A 15,871-nucleotide genomic window follows, 5' to 3' on the forward strand; every position below is an offset into this window, starting at 1 on the left:
GGTGCATATGTGAACAGCCAGGTCAGGAGAATATCCGGAGCAGTCATGATCTAGATATAAATAAATATTTATCGATATAAACAGGACTTGTTCTGTAAAGATGCATTTATACTTCTTCTTTAGTTTTCACAGAGAAGTGTGTAGTTCACTGTAGGCTGAGGTGAGCAGAGATAACAGTCATCACCTTGGAGATCTAAAACAAGGGGCACCGCATAATCAGTAGATACAATTTCCAGTCTGAAATGAAAATAATCAGTCTCCTAACATCTTTGAGTGAAACCTCTGCACATTTGAAAACACTGAGCAGAAGCATGTAGCATCTCTTTTCTCACATTTTTAAGGTCATTTAAGGTCATACGGTATATATCTTTATAATATTATATAACTCTACTGTCTAATCACCTTAAGACATTAAAGCTACTTTAACGCCATTTAAGCTTCCTTTATGAAGCAGTTTCAGCAACCTGCTGCTCTCTCTGCCCTGAATCCTCCCACTGGTGGATGCTACGTTAGACACACGATTGTTTGTCCTGTTTGTGTGTGTGTGTGTGTGTGTCTGTGTGTGTGTGTGTGTGTGTGTGTCTGTGTGTGTGTGTGTGTGTGTGGGAGCTCTCTCACCCCTGCATTTAAGTGCAGCAGGCAGATCAGAGATGGAGCTGTGTGGGTTTTATCTGTCACCATCCATGCCTTACGGGCAGGTTGGCTCAGGTGCACTGTGTCGGACACTTTGCTTTCCATCGGCTCTATGTTTCACACGTTGGACAAAAACCTGCATTACAGAGAGAAGCGCCCAGTCTTTTGGAATAGAAGTTAAGTGATGGTGAGAACAGTCTAGGGCAGCTACAAACAATTGTCTGAATCAGTTATTAATCTATTGACTTTCAGATGAATTGGTTAGAGGCCAAGATGAATGCATATCTCAGTTAATCCAAGACAAAAGTGACATCTTTTTAAACTTTTGATTTGTTCAACCACTCATAAAACAAATAAATTAAACAAGGATAATCAGTTTACAATGATGTAAAATGTAGAACATCAGCAAAGGAGAAGCTGGAACAACTTAATGTTAGTTGATAAAAGATCACAAGATAAATATAATGTGCATTTCTTTCCTTCAAATTGATAAGGGGTGAATTCATTCAGCTTTTAACTACTTTCCCTTTTCCCCCTGCTACATGATAGGTGTGAGATGCTCACTGGTCGGACTGTGTCTCTGCTCAATGGCAGTGACATTTTCACATTTGAAGTGTCAGGTCATTTACAGGCGGCTGCTCTATCAGACATCCTCATGTGTCTGAGGGAGTTTAATGGTTGTGCATCTCCATCTCCATCTCCATCAGTCTTATAGAGGCTTCACATTTAGGTCGCCCCCGCGCTCGTATATCCTGGGTCTGTGGGTGTTGTGTCATGCTGGTGTCGGAGCAGGGCATCTGGTGGCTCCGCCCCCTCAGTCCTGTCAAGCTGGTCGAGGGGTGAAGTGTTGTGTGAAACAGAACAAATGTTGCTCTCTGTAACTCCGGGTTCTATGAGTGCTGTCAGAGCCCTCTAACCTTGTTTGGGTCCATGCTGAACACTTACTCTAAGCAGAGTTTGAGAATTGACAAATGTTATACACTCTGTATGCAGACTAAAAGATGCTTGGTTTGGAAGTGTTTGTGCATGTCCAATAAAACAAAACAGTAGGAACTGATCAGGGTGGGAGGAAGGAAATTAAACTAGCATTTGATGTAATCGATTTGAGATGGTAGATGGATTCCTTTTAGTACAAACCAATGACTTTTGATGTGTACTCATAAACAATACAAGTTGCAGATCCAAATTTCACAAACACATCTTGGCTATAGTTTCAATCTGTCTATGATTTAACAATACCTTTGGCTATAATAAAAAAACATTCAGTCTGTATTGGATTGGGATGTTGGGTCAATACTGACTGGCCAAATACAGAATGGGGGTAGTATGAGAAGGGGGGAGTACGGGAAATTCCCTTCTCAGAGATTTAAGTAATCTTCTCCAGCATGGCTAACAAAACAAGCTAACAATATAAGGTCATAGGTCATCTGTCCATATTTGATCAAACCTTTAATTTCATTCTGTATTATGGGTCATCGTTTAAATAATTTGTGAGATGCTACTTTTTGATGCTTTTTTCCCATTTTTTGTGGATGAAAAAAGAATCTGCAAAGTGATATCAGCACAGCTCATACCCTTGAATACCCAGAATACCCTTGAAATATTTAAATTAGGACTGTTCCAAAATGTGATTGACACCTGTTGCTTTCCGCAACGTGTTAGCTGCTTTAGGTACAGTTTTTCAACTTCATGTTCCTTCAATATTCAATAGTGGCAGGCCACTGTGAACATGTAGGTTATTAGTAAAGGTCAGAAAAGATCATGGCCACAAAGTTAATCATGCATACTATTGATCATAGAGGCTCTTTTGGTCATGATTACTTCACACTCTGCTGTCTTTTAGTAGATTTAAGGAACAGAGGGATGCTGCCAAACAACATAGATCCCTTTATCGTTATACAACACTTTTGGCGCCCCCTGTGGACAAAGCAATGCCTCATATTTCTCTGCTGATCTTTAAGAAAAAAAGATGCCTTCTTTCAAATGTATTACTCAACGAGAATGTTTGACTCCTACCCTCTGACAGCGTTTACAGGCATTTAAAATAACCATATAATAATCTTCACTGAAGGCATCTGCATTAAAGCATCAGTATTAGTTCCAATCTGTTTCACGACCAGCTCAAAGATCCTTACTGTAGCTTTAACTCTCAATTACTATAAACTATGGTTGAACCACCAGGCCAACCTATTCACCCTCAGATTTTGCTCTGATATGTCAAATGTAAATTGCTAATGTGGAATACCTGCACATGAGCATAATTTGTAGTGTAGCAGGTTTTTTCATGAATAACTGACGTGACTTACATTTTGACGAAGGGGTCAGAGTAGCCGTTGGAGTCCATGGCTGCCAGATGGGCGCAGCGTATGATCCCCACCAGTAGGCAGCCTTTCTCTGTATTGTAACACAATGACACCAGGATGCGACCACGCTGGGGACACAGAGAAAAACAGTCTGTCGGAGGCAGCACCTGCTTTCAACCTGACATTTCCTCCTTCAGTGAGTACACAACGGGATACCCTGAGCCAGGGTCAATAAAGTGCGGGGGGGAAAAAACTCTCTAGTTTGTTGTCTCTCTAATACATAACTCCATTTAAAATGAAGGAAAGACTGACAACATGCTCTGGAATAAATTAGTTGGGATTTCTGCAACATTTGTAGGAGCTGAGATATGTTTTTGTGTCTTATTTGGCAGCAGGAATATTCAAATTAAAGCTTGTAATTAAAGGCCTTATCTGAGCCTGGCAAAACTACACAGCTCCCTTCGTCTTTTAATCTGCAGGTTTGAACCATAAACTGAGTCTAATCAGAGACCAAAAGCTATTAGCCTCTGTCTCTACAACCATGAAGAGGCCTTAGATAAAGAGCACCTGAGGAGAAAAACACCTGCAGCTCTGGTGGCATTAACACCATGTTGCTACAAGGAGTCCTGTGAGGAGTTTCCTTTCACTCTGGTCCCCAAAGAGTTTATGGATCAGTGCATATACTGATTAAAAACATCTAATTAAACTTTCTTTTGCCTTTGGAGGTTTGCGGAAAAAAAAAAAAAAAGAAAAAAGGAGGAGAGATAAGTATTTCTAAAAAGATAAGAACATGTATCAAATAAAAAAAAAGAGTAATAGGAAATTACAGAGCCGTGTTTTGGTTGAAAATGGTGATGATAAGATTGTTGATGATAAAACTGATGATAGTTTTACCTCCTCCTCCGCAACGGGCGCTCCCTGCTCCACCATTTGATTGTTAGCCTCTTTATTCTGAAATGAGAGAGAGAGAGAGAGAGAGAGAGAGAGAGAGAGAGAGAGAGAGAGAGAGAGAGAGAGAGAGAGAGAGAGAGATGATGGTTATAGCCTACAGAGCCTGCAGGTGAATATCTATTACACTTTATAACGCAGCTTTTGAAATTGATGTGTGATAGCCCTCAGGCAAACATGCACAATGGAAATAGGACACATCTTGATATACATCTACAGAAACCAATTTGGTATTTATGTGCGCAGTCTACGCACACATGCGCTCACACACACACACACACAATGTATGTACCTGTGCAATTCTCTCCAGGCCCATATTGTAGCGCTTGTTCTCTCCCTCTCTCAGTTTCTTCAGCGCAACCCTCACCTCTCCGATGAATTCATTTCGTCCGAGTCTGTCCATGTCACACACACAAAGCCTTAACACACACACACACACATACACACACACACAAACACACAGAGGCACACACGCAGCAGGGGAGTAGAAAAGAAGCAGGTGAGTCAGTGATAACTTGCAGATGAACCCTGCTGCTGCTTTGCCACCGCTCATTATTTAAAGGCAGGCGTCGACGCTGCCAAATATATCCAAAGTGCATCTGCACAATCAATCGGCTGCTCCATCTGCAACACATGACGAGTTCTCTGCAGCTTCACAGGAGCAGCCTCGTGAATGTTGAACATGTTGAGTGACTGCTGAAGGAGGAAAGAGTTCATGAAGGATTTCAATCATTTCCTTTCTTGGCTGTTGCTAAATCAGCCACTCATTTGTCCTAATTAAAACATGCAGAAGCAGAGTCATTGCTTAAAGCAGGTAATCAGTTTCCATCTGTATATGGCTGATTTGAAATGATCCTAATTATGTGTTTTGCAAGTATAAAATGAATTAAAAAAGGACTTGCATTCATGTGCATACATTATGTATTATATACGCTAATCAGCCTCTTCATGAGGTTACTTGTACAATCTACTGTGATCCTTTAAAACAAATCTGCAATGGATGCTGCCTTCAAGAGCAAACAGCTGTTCAGTTAACGTTGTACCTGTAAAAAAAAGTTACTATATTACTTCTTTTGGTGTTGTACTGGCCTGCATTATGTTGGTTAGTATTACTAATACTGTCATCAAGTTTACACACATGAAGTGAAGAACACACCTCTTACAATGTGACACACTTCAGTACACCTCTATCTACTACTATACAGTAATGCAAATAAACATGAAGAGGATCTGTCACATCAGTGACAAGAAAAGCTTGAAAACCAACATAAAAGTGGAATGTATCGCAAAGCTGTTGTTTAATTGATAATATTATTAAGAGTCAGCGCCACAATACATTGCTGTATCGATATTTCGTCCTATCCTTCAAGCAACACACATTAGTGAAATCTGAATTGTGAATGTTATGAAAATGTTCGCTTATTACCACCAAAAATGCTAATCATATATTTATAATAAAAATAAATATATATATATATACATATACATAATAAATGGCAGAGGCTGCTAGGCAGAGTCCATCAGTATTAACTAATCTATGTATAAAATAATTTATTCGCCTATGACAAAGCAGCAGGAGCAATTTGGGGTTAAGTGTCTTGCCCAAGTACACATTGGACATGTGGCTGCAGGGGCTGGGGATCAAACCCTCAACGTCCTGGTGGAGAGACAACTAACTCTACCAACTGAGCCACAGCCGCCCTTAATCAAAGACACTTTACAAACTGAAAATTCTCCTAAAGTTATGGATTACAACACACTGACCCATGTACACATGACGAGTAACAGCAGCACATTATGAATGGTTTCTGAAAAGGTGAGTATGATTAGTAGGTTCAACGTGGCCTTGTTTGTTCTGTATCTGCTGTTTTTGGGAAAAGTCCAGTGTGGTAAGTATTAGGGCTGGACTAAACATTAAATTTCATTAGCTTTTTCACACCAAACTCTGCTAAAAACAAATTATGCCTTTATTTAATCAATAAAATTCAACAAAGCAAAGTGAATTTCCCTTCGAGGATTAATATAGTAACCTGAGATTCTCTTTTGGGGTTTAAATGTAAGCTCTAAACTTGTATTTCAAAGTGCACTACGCAGTTTCAGGGTACAGCAAAAGTACAGATGAGGCAGAGTTACTTCAGCAAAATGCTTGTGGTAGCAACTCTTTAGGAAGGAAACGAGGGGGGGAAGATATGAACCCCACCCCTAGTAAGTATGTTAGCATGATAAGAGGGAGCGTGGATGTCAAAACTTTATGAGGAAGAGGAAGGACCGTGAATTAAATCAGTTGCGGGAAATGCAGCTGTGGGTTCTTGATGTGAAGAAGGTATGGATCAAAGTTTTGGCAGCAGAGAAGAAGAGTGATGGACGACAGACAAGCTGTGTTCTTTAGATTTAAAAAGAAAAAAGTCAGTTCTGGTGAATTGATTGATGTGATGTTCAAAGGAAAATCTGCCGTGAAAAAAAATGACTCAGAGATGTGTGGGGAGGGAGATTGAAGTTATCGACAGGCTGTGGGGCTGATGATGAAGATGATGTCCAATTTATCACAGTTTAGTCGGAGGAAGAAGCTGGATTGCAACCTCGGAAATTTACTTTAGCGAGTCATTGTGCAGAGTTGAAAAGGTTGCAGTGGTTACGCTTTGTGTTGAAGCTGGACATCGTTGGCTGAATAGTGGAAGTTGAAAGCACAAGGATGTATGATTTTGCAAAGGTGAAGCAGTTGCAGGTTGTTGTTGACATTTAAAGGAAAACCCAAAAATGACAACCTCATGTCGGCTCGAGAGGACGAATCAAAAAGCTTCCTTTGAGTCGCGAAGCAGAGCATGGGTATGACAAAGACCTGATTAAATAAAATAGATGTACAATGTGACAGTGTCGGTGAATGGCGTTGAAAAGATGCTGTTCCTTATGTTGTGTTATGTGCGGAAATGTTCAAGATGTTCCAGGTTCTAAAGCAAAATGCTCTACATACATAAAATGTTATTGAGCGTGAAGCCCGCACTGTAAAAGTACTATTGTCTTCTTTGTTCCTCCGGTTGTGTAAAATCATTTCCTCCACGGGGCACACTTATTTAAGCTGATGGGGATGCTTGATGGAGAGTGAATATTCCATCAGCTGCAGTACAGGCTTCACAGCCCATCACCTGCTACAATATTCCCTCTGTGCTCGAAAATTCCCACATGGGCTGTCACTGCTCTTGATTTCTTCCTCGCTCTTCACTCTGTACTCTCAACCTCTCTCTTTGGCTTTCAACGCACACACACACACTCACACACACACACACACGCACACACCTTCCCTGTCTTCCTGTTCTCTTTCCGTCCCTTTGACATTTGGACATTTGACATGCTGGTTGCAGCCTTTTAGTCAGAACGGATGAGTATCTGTAGCAGAGGCTTCGGAATAACTCTGACTCATGACCACGGCTGTCAGATGATTTATGCTCCTTTGCTCTGTCATACATGTAGGGGTGTCTCTGATGGGATGTAGGTTGCTGCGAAATGTGACACCAGCTCCGCCCAAACTTTTGGCTTCTTCCTCTTCTTCAGTGCAAGTGCTCCTTATGTTTCCTTGCACCCTATCTGACAGTTTTCCTGCTTTAGAGTCACCCTCTAAAGCAAGCAGAAGCAGATTCCTTGTGGTATCTGTTAAAACTGAGGCGCTAATTTAGGTGTGGAGTCATTAACAGAATCTGTCTGGTGAGTCACATCAGATTGCCAGGTCTTTTTTAGCACTCATTGCGTCTACATTGAGTCAGAGATCATGTGTATCATACTTAATGCAGGGAATGTAAGAACTAGCTATACACATCCCTCAATTAACCCAATTTAAAAGAAGAATTTTACACATCAATACAGTAGAAATCAAGTATGTCCTCTGTAAATATCTCTCTGAGTCATAACTATCAATGAGTGACAAGAGTGATTTCGCCAGCTGTACTGTTGTCGGAGTGTGCTTATATCATGTTTACATGGACGGGACGGCCTTGTGTATAAAAGCTGTTTGAGTCAATAACTAGAAAAAAGAGAAAAGAAGAACACAGCCTACTCACTTCTTGTCTGGATGTCATGTAGGTGTGTTTAGATCTCGGTTGTTCTGTGTCAATTTACGTGCAATGTGAAGCTATGAGTGCTAACCTAAGTGTGCTGACATTAGTCTGCTAACACAACAATGCAGGCAACAGGAAATTGCAGCTCGAGCAAAGGACAATTTCGTCCGCCGCTTTCGCTTAATGGTGTTTAATCAATGGTGCATTCTAATTGATAGCATCATGCGAACGCGAGTAGAGAGGAGTTGAAGGAGAGCCGAGGCTTCAGAATAGCGCTTTAATGCTGGTGCTCAAGGGCGACTTCTACTGGTCAAAAAGGCGCACATTCTTCCTTTAAAAGAGTGATGATGATGGGACCCGTTGTCTTCATTGGTGAAAAACTATGCAGATTAAAATTTGGCATCACTCATAAATCCTGGTCACATACAAGCTTAAGTACTCAAAGTTTTATTCATGTTACATTTTTTCACTTTCAGTCACACTTTAAAATGTATTATTCGATTATTTCTGTCTCCTCTGATGTTTGCTCTTGTGCGTTCAATGTTTCGTACAAACATAAGACAGATGATTAAAGTAAATGTAAGATTAGCTTGAATAAGGTTTACAGATTTTTGAGTATTGTTGGACACATTTGGGAGGTTAAGGTACCCAACTCAACAAAATACTCCAGAAAGGTGAAGTCCTTCTGAGACATTGTATTGCAGTAAGGATATTGTACCTTTGATTAATCCTCACTCCAGCATGCTTTGACTCTTAAACCCTGTTGCAGTTCATTCCAATGCTGAAGGGATTGATATGATAAAAGGCATTTTCTCAGATTTGGGGAAAACTCTGTGTTGCCCAGTATTAAATCAAAGTATGAAAAGTAATCATCAAAATTAAAAGTTACTATCTATAGTACACATAAAATACCAGATCATAAGTGTAGGTTTGAATATTACTTTGATAGAGTGCGTGGCAACTTACAATACAAAACGGGGTTAATTTTTAAGCGTGAAGGGAACCTTTGTTGAACACTTAGTAATCGCTGATTACTCTACGATCATGCGAGCAACTCTATGAGACTGTGTGAAACAATGATACAATAATAAAATAAGGCAGATTCCATACTAACTATCTTTATTATCATAATTAGAAAGCTGAGTACAGCTGAGACTGAAGGGAATGTGATCAGTTGTCAAGGTATTTGTCGTAGGATAAATTACAATTTTCACCTGATGATTACAGTTTTTGTTTTATGATCAAAAAAAAAAAAAGCTCAGCCGTCAATCTTTCTTTGTACATTCACATTGATTCCGCAACGACGTAATATTGGTGTCCCGGTCTATAAATCCATATTGTGTTTCGGTGTTGCAGAAGCACGGCAGCAGGAGCACACAGTCACACACATAGCGCTGCATTCTACACTGAAACCGTCTGGCCTCTGTAATGCCAATGTTACAACCTCTGAAGATGGTACAGAGCGAGGATCACTTTGTCCCCCCATTAAACCTCCACGGCATTCAGACTGAAGGGGAAACCTCACGAGGGCATTAAAAACGCGGCTTGAAACGGCAGTCTGAATATGGCTAAAGACACGATTGTCAACCTCATGGCGGCATAAGAAAAAAAAGTGAGAGGATCACAGAAGTCAGAGGGATCCCTCCTCTGGGGAACATGAAGGCCTGTACGGATTGGAATGAAAAGAAATCCATTCAATATACGTTAACATTTTAGCTTTCTTTATTCTGGGAAACTGGTGAAACTACCATCTGAGCGACAATCGCCATCCGCACAAAAATACTTCTAGCATGCGGGGGGGAAAAAAAAAAAAAATCAAGCAAACCCAATCAAAACTATCCATCTCACCCTGACATCTAACTCATAATGAAAGATTATTTTTTCACACCTGACCATATCAGTTACTGACCATACATCGCACCTGAGGCATCCTGTAGCCAATCTCATCCTCGCCCATCCATCCAATACAGAATCAAGTTCTAGATTTGTCCCCATCTCCCCACAGCACAGGACAGTCTATTACAAAGGCTGACAGAGGGACGGAGAGATAGAGGAGAGAAATTGAGTGTGACTAGACCTGGCACTGACATCATGTTGGTAGTCCTTTAACACACACACACACACACAGCATATCTCGATGCCACCTCATATCACAACACCTCCGCAACACTCCATCCCTCCTCTGTTAAGTTGCTGCTTAATATTTGTTTTGGTCATAAAAGCCACAAGGAGTCTTAGAGATGAGTTTCTTCCAAAAGTTAATGAAAAACAATTCCTCTCATCTTTTTTTTTTTTTTTTTTGGGCTTATTAAGCATATGCTGTGTCATCTGAATAAAGAGAAGGGTTGAGGCACCACATTATCACTGTCACTGCTTTCTAAATAATTATACATTTGCCAAAAGGCAGTGAAAGAACGTTAGACACTGTTGATGAATGTGGGCTTAATATCAAAACCATGTCGACCTCGCTGCAGTAAAAAACACTCTTCAGGGGGAGCCAGTAGCCTAGTGGTTATGTCGCGCAACCCCTGTACTGTAAAGCGGCTATAATCCTTGGGTTTGAATCCGACCTGGGCTTTTTACTGCATGTCATCCCCCAATCGCTCCTCCAAAGCTTTCTCTGTCTCTCTTCAGCGTTACTATCCAATAAAGGCGAAAATGGCCAAATAAATCTTAAAAAAAACTAAAAATCTTCAGCCAAGTCAACTGGTCTCATATTCAGTCTTCAAATAAGATCGAAACATCTACTTGTTCCCAGTGCAGTTTTCTTGTGTTTTATAGAAATCAGAGGCAGCTCAAATCAACACTGATTAAACAAGCAAATTAGAGGAAGGTCAAATGTTGTGTTTTAAGCAATATAAATAAAATAAGATACAATAAGAGACTAAATAACCTGCAAAGATGGAGTTTATTTGCAGTTTGTTTTAGTTCCATTGCCTTTTCACTCCAGAGTACCTCTCACGGCCTTTGTGGAAACAGAATTAAAGCTGTAATTCTGTATTTGTTTAATGTTGTTGAATAACTTTTGTTTGATTCTCTTGTGATTTAACTGTACTGCCTAAACTTTGATTTACGTAGCCACAGCAGGCTGTATATCCTACTCTTTTGTTCTCCCATTTGTTTCGTGTTAATCAAGGTTTTGATGATTTCCCAAGTAACACATTTCCTTTCATTCACTAATGAAATCAATCATGAGATTTACATACCCATTGTAGATGACTGAATAGACTTAAAACACTGTCTGACTGAAAAGAAAGGGTAGAAGACCTAACTTTAACCTTCTTGTGACTTTGGCCCCCCGACCCCCGCCCCCCACCTTCACAGAAAGACAATGTGTCTTCTTCCATGTAGTGTCCTGATGATCAGCCTTTGTTTCTGTAAACCTGGATATAGCCACAGAGGTTCTCCCTGTGACCATCTCTCTCTCCTGCGCAGTGAAATAAAACTGAACCAGCCACTGAATCGGACCAGAAAGAAACCTTTTGTTTTTTTTCCACACCTCGCTGCACCAGTTGAAGGATACGTTGTCATGAAATCAACTGACGGATAGTTTGTTGTAGAGGTCAAAATGTTCCAGCAACACTTCAACTTTATTAACTTCATTAGACCCATTTTTAATATAATAATTTGTTATAAACATAATATTTAAGAAATGTAAGCGGTTACTATGTTGAGACATTTTTGCCCTCCAGGCTGTTTCATAACCAGCTTCTGTTTAGCTGTCCTTTTCCCTTTAAGTGCATTTTGTCACGGTTTAATGGCTTTATATAATCATTGTAGCTGCAAATGAGCAATTACATAGCAAACAAATGAATGTATAATTATACAACACCAATCATGTCATTCTGTGCTGCATGAGTCTTTTATTATGTTGCCCCTAGCATTTTTTGTTTTTCAGTTTTTAAAATGTTTTGACTGCACTGTTATCCCTTCGTAAGATATTGGCTCAAATATCAAACTTAGATAAAATGCCTAAAGATGTAGTGTTTAAGACAGTCATGAAATCCAGCACCATTTTTAAAATTCAATTTTTAATCAATAGAGCTTTATGAACAGTAGTAGTTTGTTATGGTTGTCGTGGAATCCGTCATACCGACACTAGCATGCCTACAGAAGCATTTGGAAATTACTGTACATGAGATCATGGATTAATGTCAGCCAGCACCGTTTTATTTATTATTTATTTGTTTGTTTATTTTGACAGGTACAGTGTTCAGCCACTTAGCTGTACCAGCGTTAGCTCTGAGCTAATTTACATCTTTAGTCCCTAGGTAGGAGATGGAGACACGTCTCTGTTAAGGATTCAAATAGATCCATAGCTAACAGCCTCATGGTTAAGTTTTCACTCTCTCAACACTATTTCAGAGTTGTATGGCGTATAAACATCTCAAACTGGAGCTTCTTCAGAGAGACTGGAGATTTACGAAACAACTATGGGAATTTGATGCATTCTTCCACAAGTGGACCACCTGAGCTGTTAGATGAAGTCAAAATGCGCTGATACAATAACGTAACAATAATAATAATATTGCAATGCAGCAATATCATTATTATTGTTCATTTCAATAACAATTCATCCCAATAACTGATAAACTAAAGAATATGAAATGCCCCTAAAAAGGTAACGTGCAGGGTGAGTGTATTGATTCACTGATATTTGGTCTCCTATCATGCTCCATCTCTTAACGTCATTCCAACTCTGTTCCCCATCATCCTGCCGTCTTCTTCTCTGGACCATTAACTTCTGTTCAAGTAACCCTCAATTATGTCATAAGCACCGCCATGGGGAGTCATGAAGTGGTGATGCCAGGGAATTCTGTTTACAGCCATACATTTTATAATTAAAACAGCGATATTTGGCACCAGCTTTAAAAAAAAAAAGGAACATCAGGATGATGACATTAAGCTTCATCCATATTTTGTCCCTCCCCTACCTCGGACTTCTTTTGCAAGATAAACTCAAGTTACTGGGTCCGCATGAAACCAGAATGCAATTTTTGACTGACTTCTTTAAAAATGAAATCAGAGGCGATTTTTGGCTGTGCTGTAAACGGATCAACCAATTGCACTTCTGTTGCTGTCAAGGGTTACTGTTGCCATCGTATTATTACATGGCACTTGCAGTTAAAAAGATCCAGTGTTGCAAGAGCCACCAGGATTGAAATCTATCTAAATAAACCATTGTTCACATTTAATACATATTCCTCCAATCTGGAATGAGTTGCTCTGACAGCAGTATTGTCCAGTTTAACTATAAGCTCTAAGAGTCCATGCTTTAAGGCGGGGCGAAAGGGAGGCTAAATCTGGACTAAGTCCTCCTGCCTTCCAGTGCTATGAGTGTACACAGCATCTCCTCTTTTGCACCACACTGGGAGCAGTAGAGCAGCGTGCAGCAGGGCACAACCAAGTGAGTAAACATCTCTCAAGGGATCCCTCTGTGTTTCCTCCGTTCTCTGACTGTTCACCACTTTCTGTTGAGTAATGAGAACAAAGTCTGTCTGGCTGAGGTATCTCGCTGCTGCCTGGACACATCCAAAGAGAGCTGGAGCAGATTTTCTTCCCCTGTCTGAGTTTATGCTTTCTACCCTTTCGTTTCTGTCACACAGTGTTTCATTCACTTGCTGTCACACGTTTTTTTTCACCCCCCCTCAATATTATTATAATTTTTTTTTTTGGCTCCCCTTTCGGATAAACTCCTCCCCATCCCTCGCCCTGTTTTTCACAGCTAAGTGAATTTCCTCATTCATCATTTTATCCATTTCACTACACTCTCTCTTTCACTTGACCCTTGGATCCCTCCGTTCTGTCGTCTTCCTCAATCTTGCACTCCCTATTTCCCTCTTCCACACTGCCTTATCTGTCACTTGACATCATTCACGCTCTCTCTCTTGCTCTCTTTGTTGATCTTGGCAGTCACTTCTCTCTTTCTCTCCCTCTCTTCATCTCTAGCTCGACACTGGTCACACTCCTCCTCCTCGTTTTTTGGCTTCCCAGAGCCCCCGTGCTGGTGTGTGTCTGTTGGCTATGTCCTTGAACAGAGGTCAAGTGGGTTTCCTCTAGTTTGAGGGGACTCTCCTCAAGCTGCTGTTTGTGAACGTATGTGTGTGTGTGTGTGTGTGTGTGTGTGTGTGTGTGTGTGTGTGTGTGTGTTTAGGGAAGGAGAGTAAATGTTTTCCTCTTAATGAGTGTGTTTGCAAAAGCTCAAGGACGTGTGTTGTTTGCACATGTGTATGTTGGTGCTTCCTCTTCATGCAGAGGAGGGGCCATGCATGATCTTTCTTGCCAGTTATTGTCCTTGACATACACACAAGAGAATAAGAACACACCTGACTGGCTGCATTTGTGTGGGATGAAGATGAGATTCATGTGTATGTTTGTGTATGCGGGTGTGTATATCAGAGTGTCTATGTGCCTTTGTTTCCTGAAGATAAACAATAACATCCAACCCTATTATGAATCCGCTGAGCAAACTGACACTGATAGTATGCCGGCGCACACGTTCACAAACAAAACACATGTAAGCTCTGTCTCTGATTCCACTCACACATGCAGGACGACACGAGTGTGTCACAGTTTTTTGGGCCAAGATGGCTACGCTTGACCTCAATCAGTCCGTATGGAGAACACAGCAGGAGGGGGGGGGGGGGGGGGTGGAGACTCACCGCACAGCCAGCACCTGAGCAGTTACTGCAGCAATAGCGAGTGGAACAATGACCTGGGAAGCCCACTAGGAGGCAAAGACTGCTGCTGGTATGTTCACTGGAGAACTTGAAGCAGTGATCTTCATCTTTAGGTAAAAAAAAAAATGTTTTTAAATACCCGAAAATCGCCTGCACAAAAAAGGGAATTCCGATTTTTTGGGGGCATCAGATAGCCTAGCGGTTCTGTCACCCATCCCATTAGCAGAGGCGACAGACCTTATCACAGCAACCATGGGTTTGAATCCGACCTCGACCCAAAAAGCTGTGGCTCAGTTGGTAGAGTCCGTTGTCTCTCAACATGAAGGTTGGGGGTTTCATCCCCAGCTCCTGCAGCTAAATGTCCGATGTGTCCTTAGGCAAGACACTTAACACCTAGTTGCTCCTGCTGCTTAGGCGTCGGCATATGAATGGGATTTATTACTTTTGAAAGTCCAGCCTCTGCAATCAGTGTGTGAATGGGTAGGTGTAAAAGCACTTTGAGGAGTCAGAAGACTAGAAAAGCGCTTTACAAGCTCAAGTCCATTTAGAATTTACAAACTTCAGAGAAACACCACCAGAAAAATCAGAGAACACCACGTTGCTGCTGCATTCATGCAGTGCCAATACATCCACTGTTTATCATTACGCACGATCACTACAGCGTTAATATGTGTACAGCACCCACACTGATACGTTCATGTTACATCAAAGCGTTTAATTGTTTGCAACGTGGTAAACTCAAATGATTGCGTGAGTGATGCCCTGACATATCTTCCACACTTCATTGACAGAAAAATTTGGTGCGGGTGATGAAGATGTGCTGCGTGACAAGAAGTCAAAACGTGTTTAACCACCACCTCCAAGTCTGTGTCTTACAGCAGAGCAGTATCTATTAAAACTAAGAATCACATCAAAGATTTTAATCAAAACTATTGTGTGTTAGCCTACTTTATACAGTTATACAGTCCAGTCCTCTACACCCTCGGTTTAATGAAGGTAAGACAATGCTGATGCAAAATGTGTTTTGAAAGTTAAGAAAACAGCTTACCACATGCACGTCTATAAATGAAATTGCTGGTTTGACTGACTATGATAGTTTAGTGAAATCAAAGAGGCATCAATAGTCATTCTGGCTTTAATTCACCACCTCATCGTCTGTCTCGTCAGTTTCCTCTGCCTCCAAAATGTACGTATGTATGGTTCAGAGTTTGCTTACTAGTGCACACATTACACATCAGGTTTGTTTTTATGGATCACA

The 15,871-nt window shown here is 40.8% G+C and overlaps 1 protein-coding gene across 2 annotated transcripts in view; it reads right to left on the reverse strand.

Annotated features, from left to right (window-relative positions):
- doc2g (double C2-like domains, gamma) overlaps positions 1-15,871 on the reverse strand; it is an 80,472-nt gene that overhangs the window by 15,702 nt on the left and 48,899 nt on the right. For both annotated transcript variants that reach the window (XM_065958052.1, XM_065958049.1), the window contains exons 6-8: positions 4,177-4,303; positions 3,831-3,887; positions 2,940-3,064 (exon numbers count right to left, since the gene is read on the reverse strand). In XM_065958052.1, the coding sequence (XP_065814124.1) occupies positions 2,940-3,064; positions 3,831-3,887; positions 4,177-4,303 (309 nt within the window). The remainder of the gene's footprint in view (positions 1-2,939; positions 3,065-3,830; positions 3,888-4,176; positions 4,304-15,871) is intronic.

The sequence above is a fragment of the Labrus bergylta genome, chromosome 1, assembly GCF_963930695.1.
Source record: "Labrus bergylta chromosome 1, fLabBer1.1, whole genome shotgun sequence".
Lineage (NCBI taxonomy): Eukaryota > Metazoa > Chordata > Actinopteri > Labriformes > Labridae > Labrus > Labrus bergylta.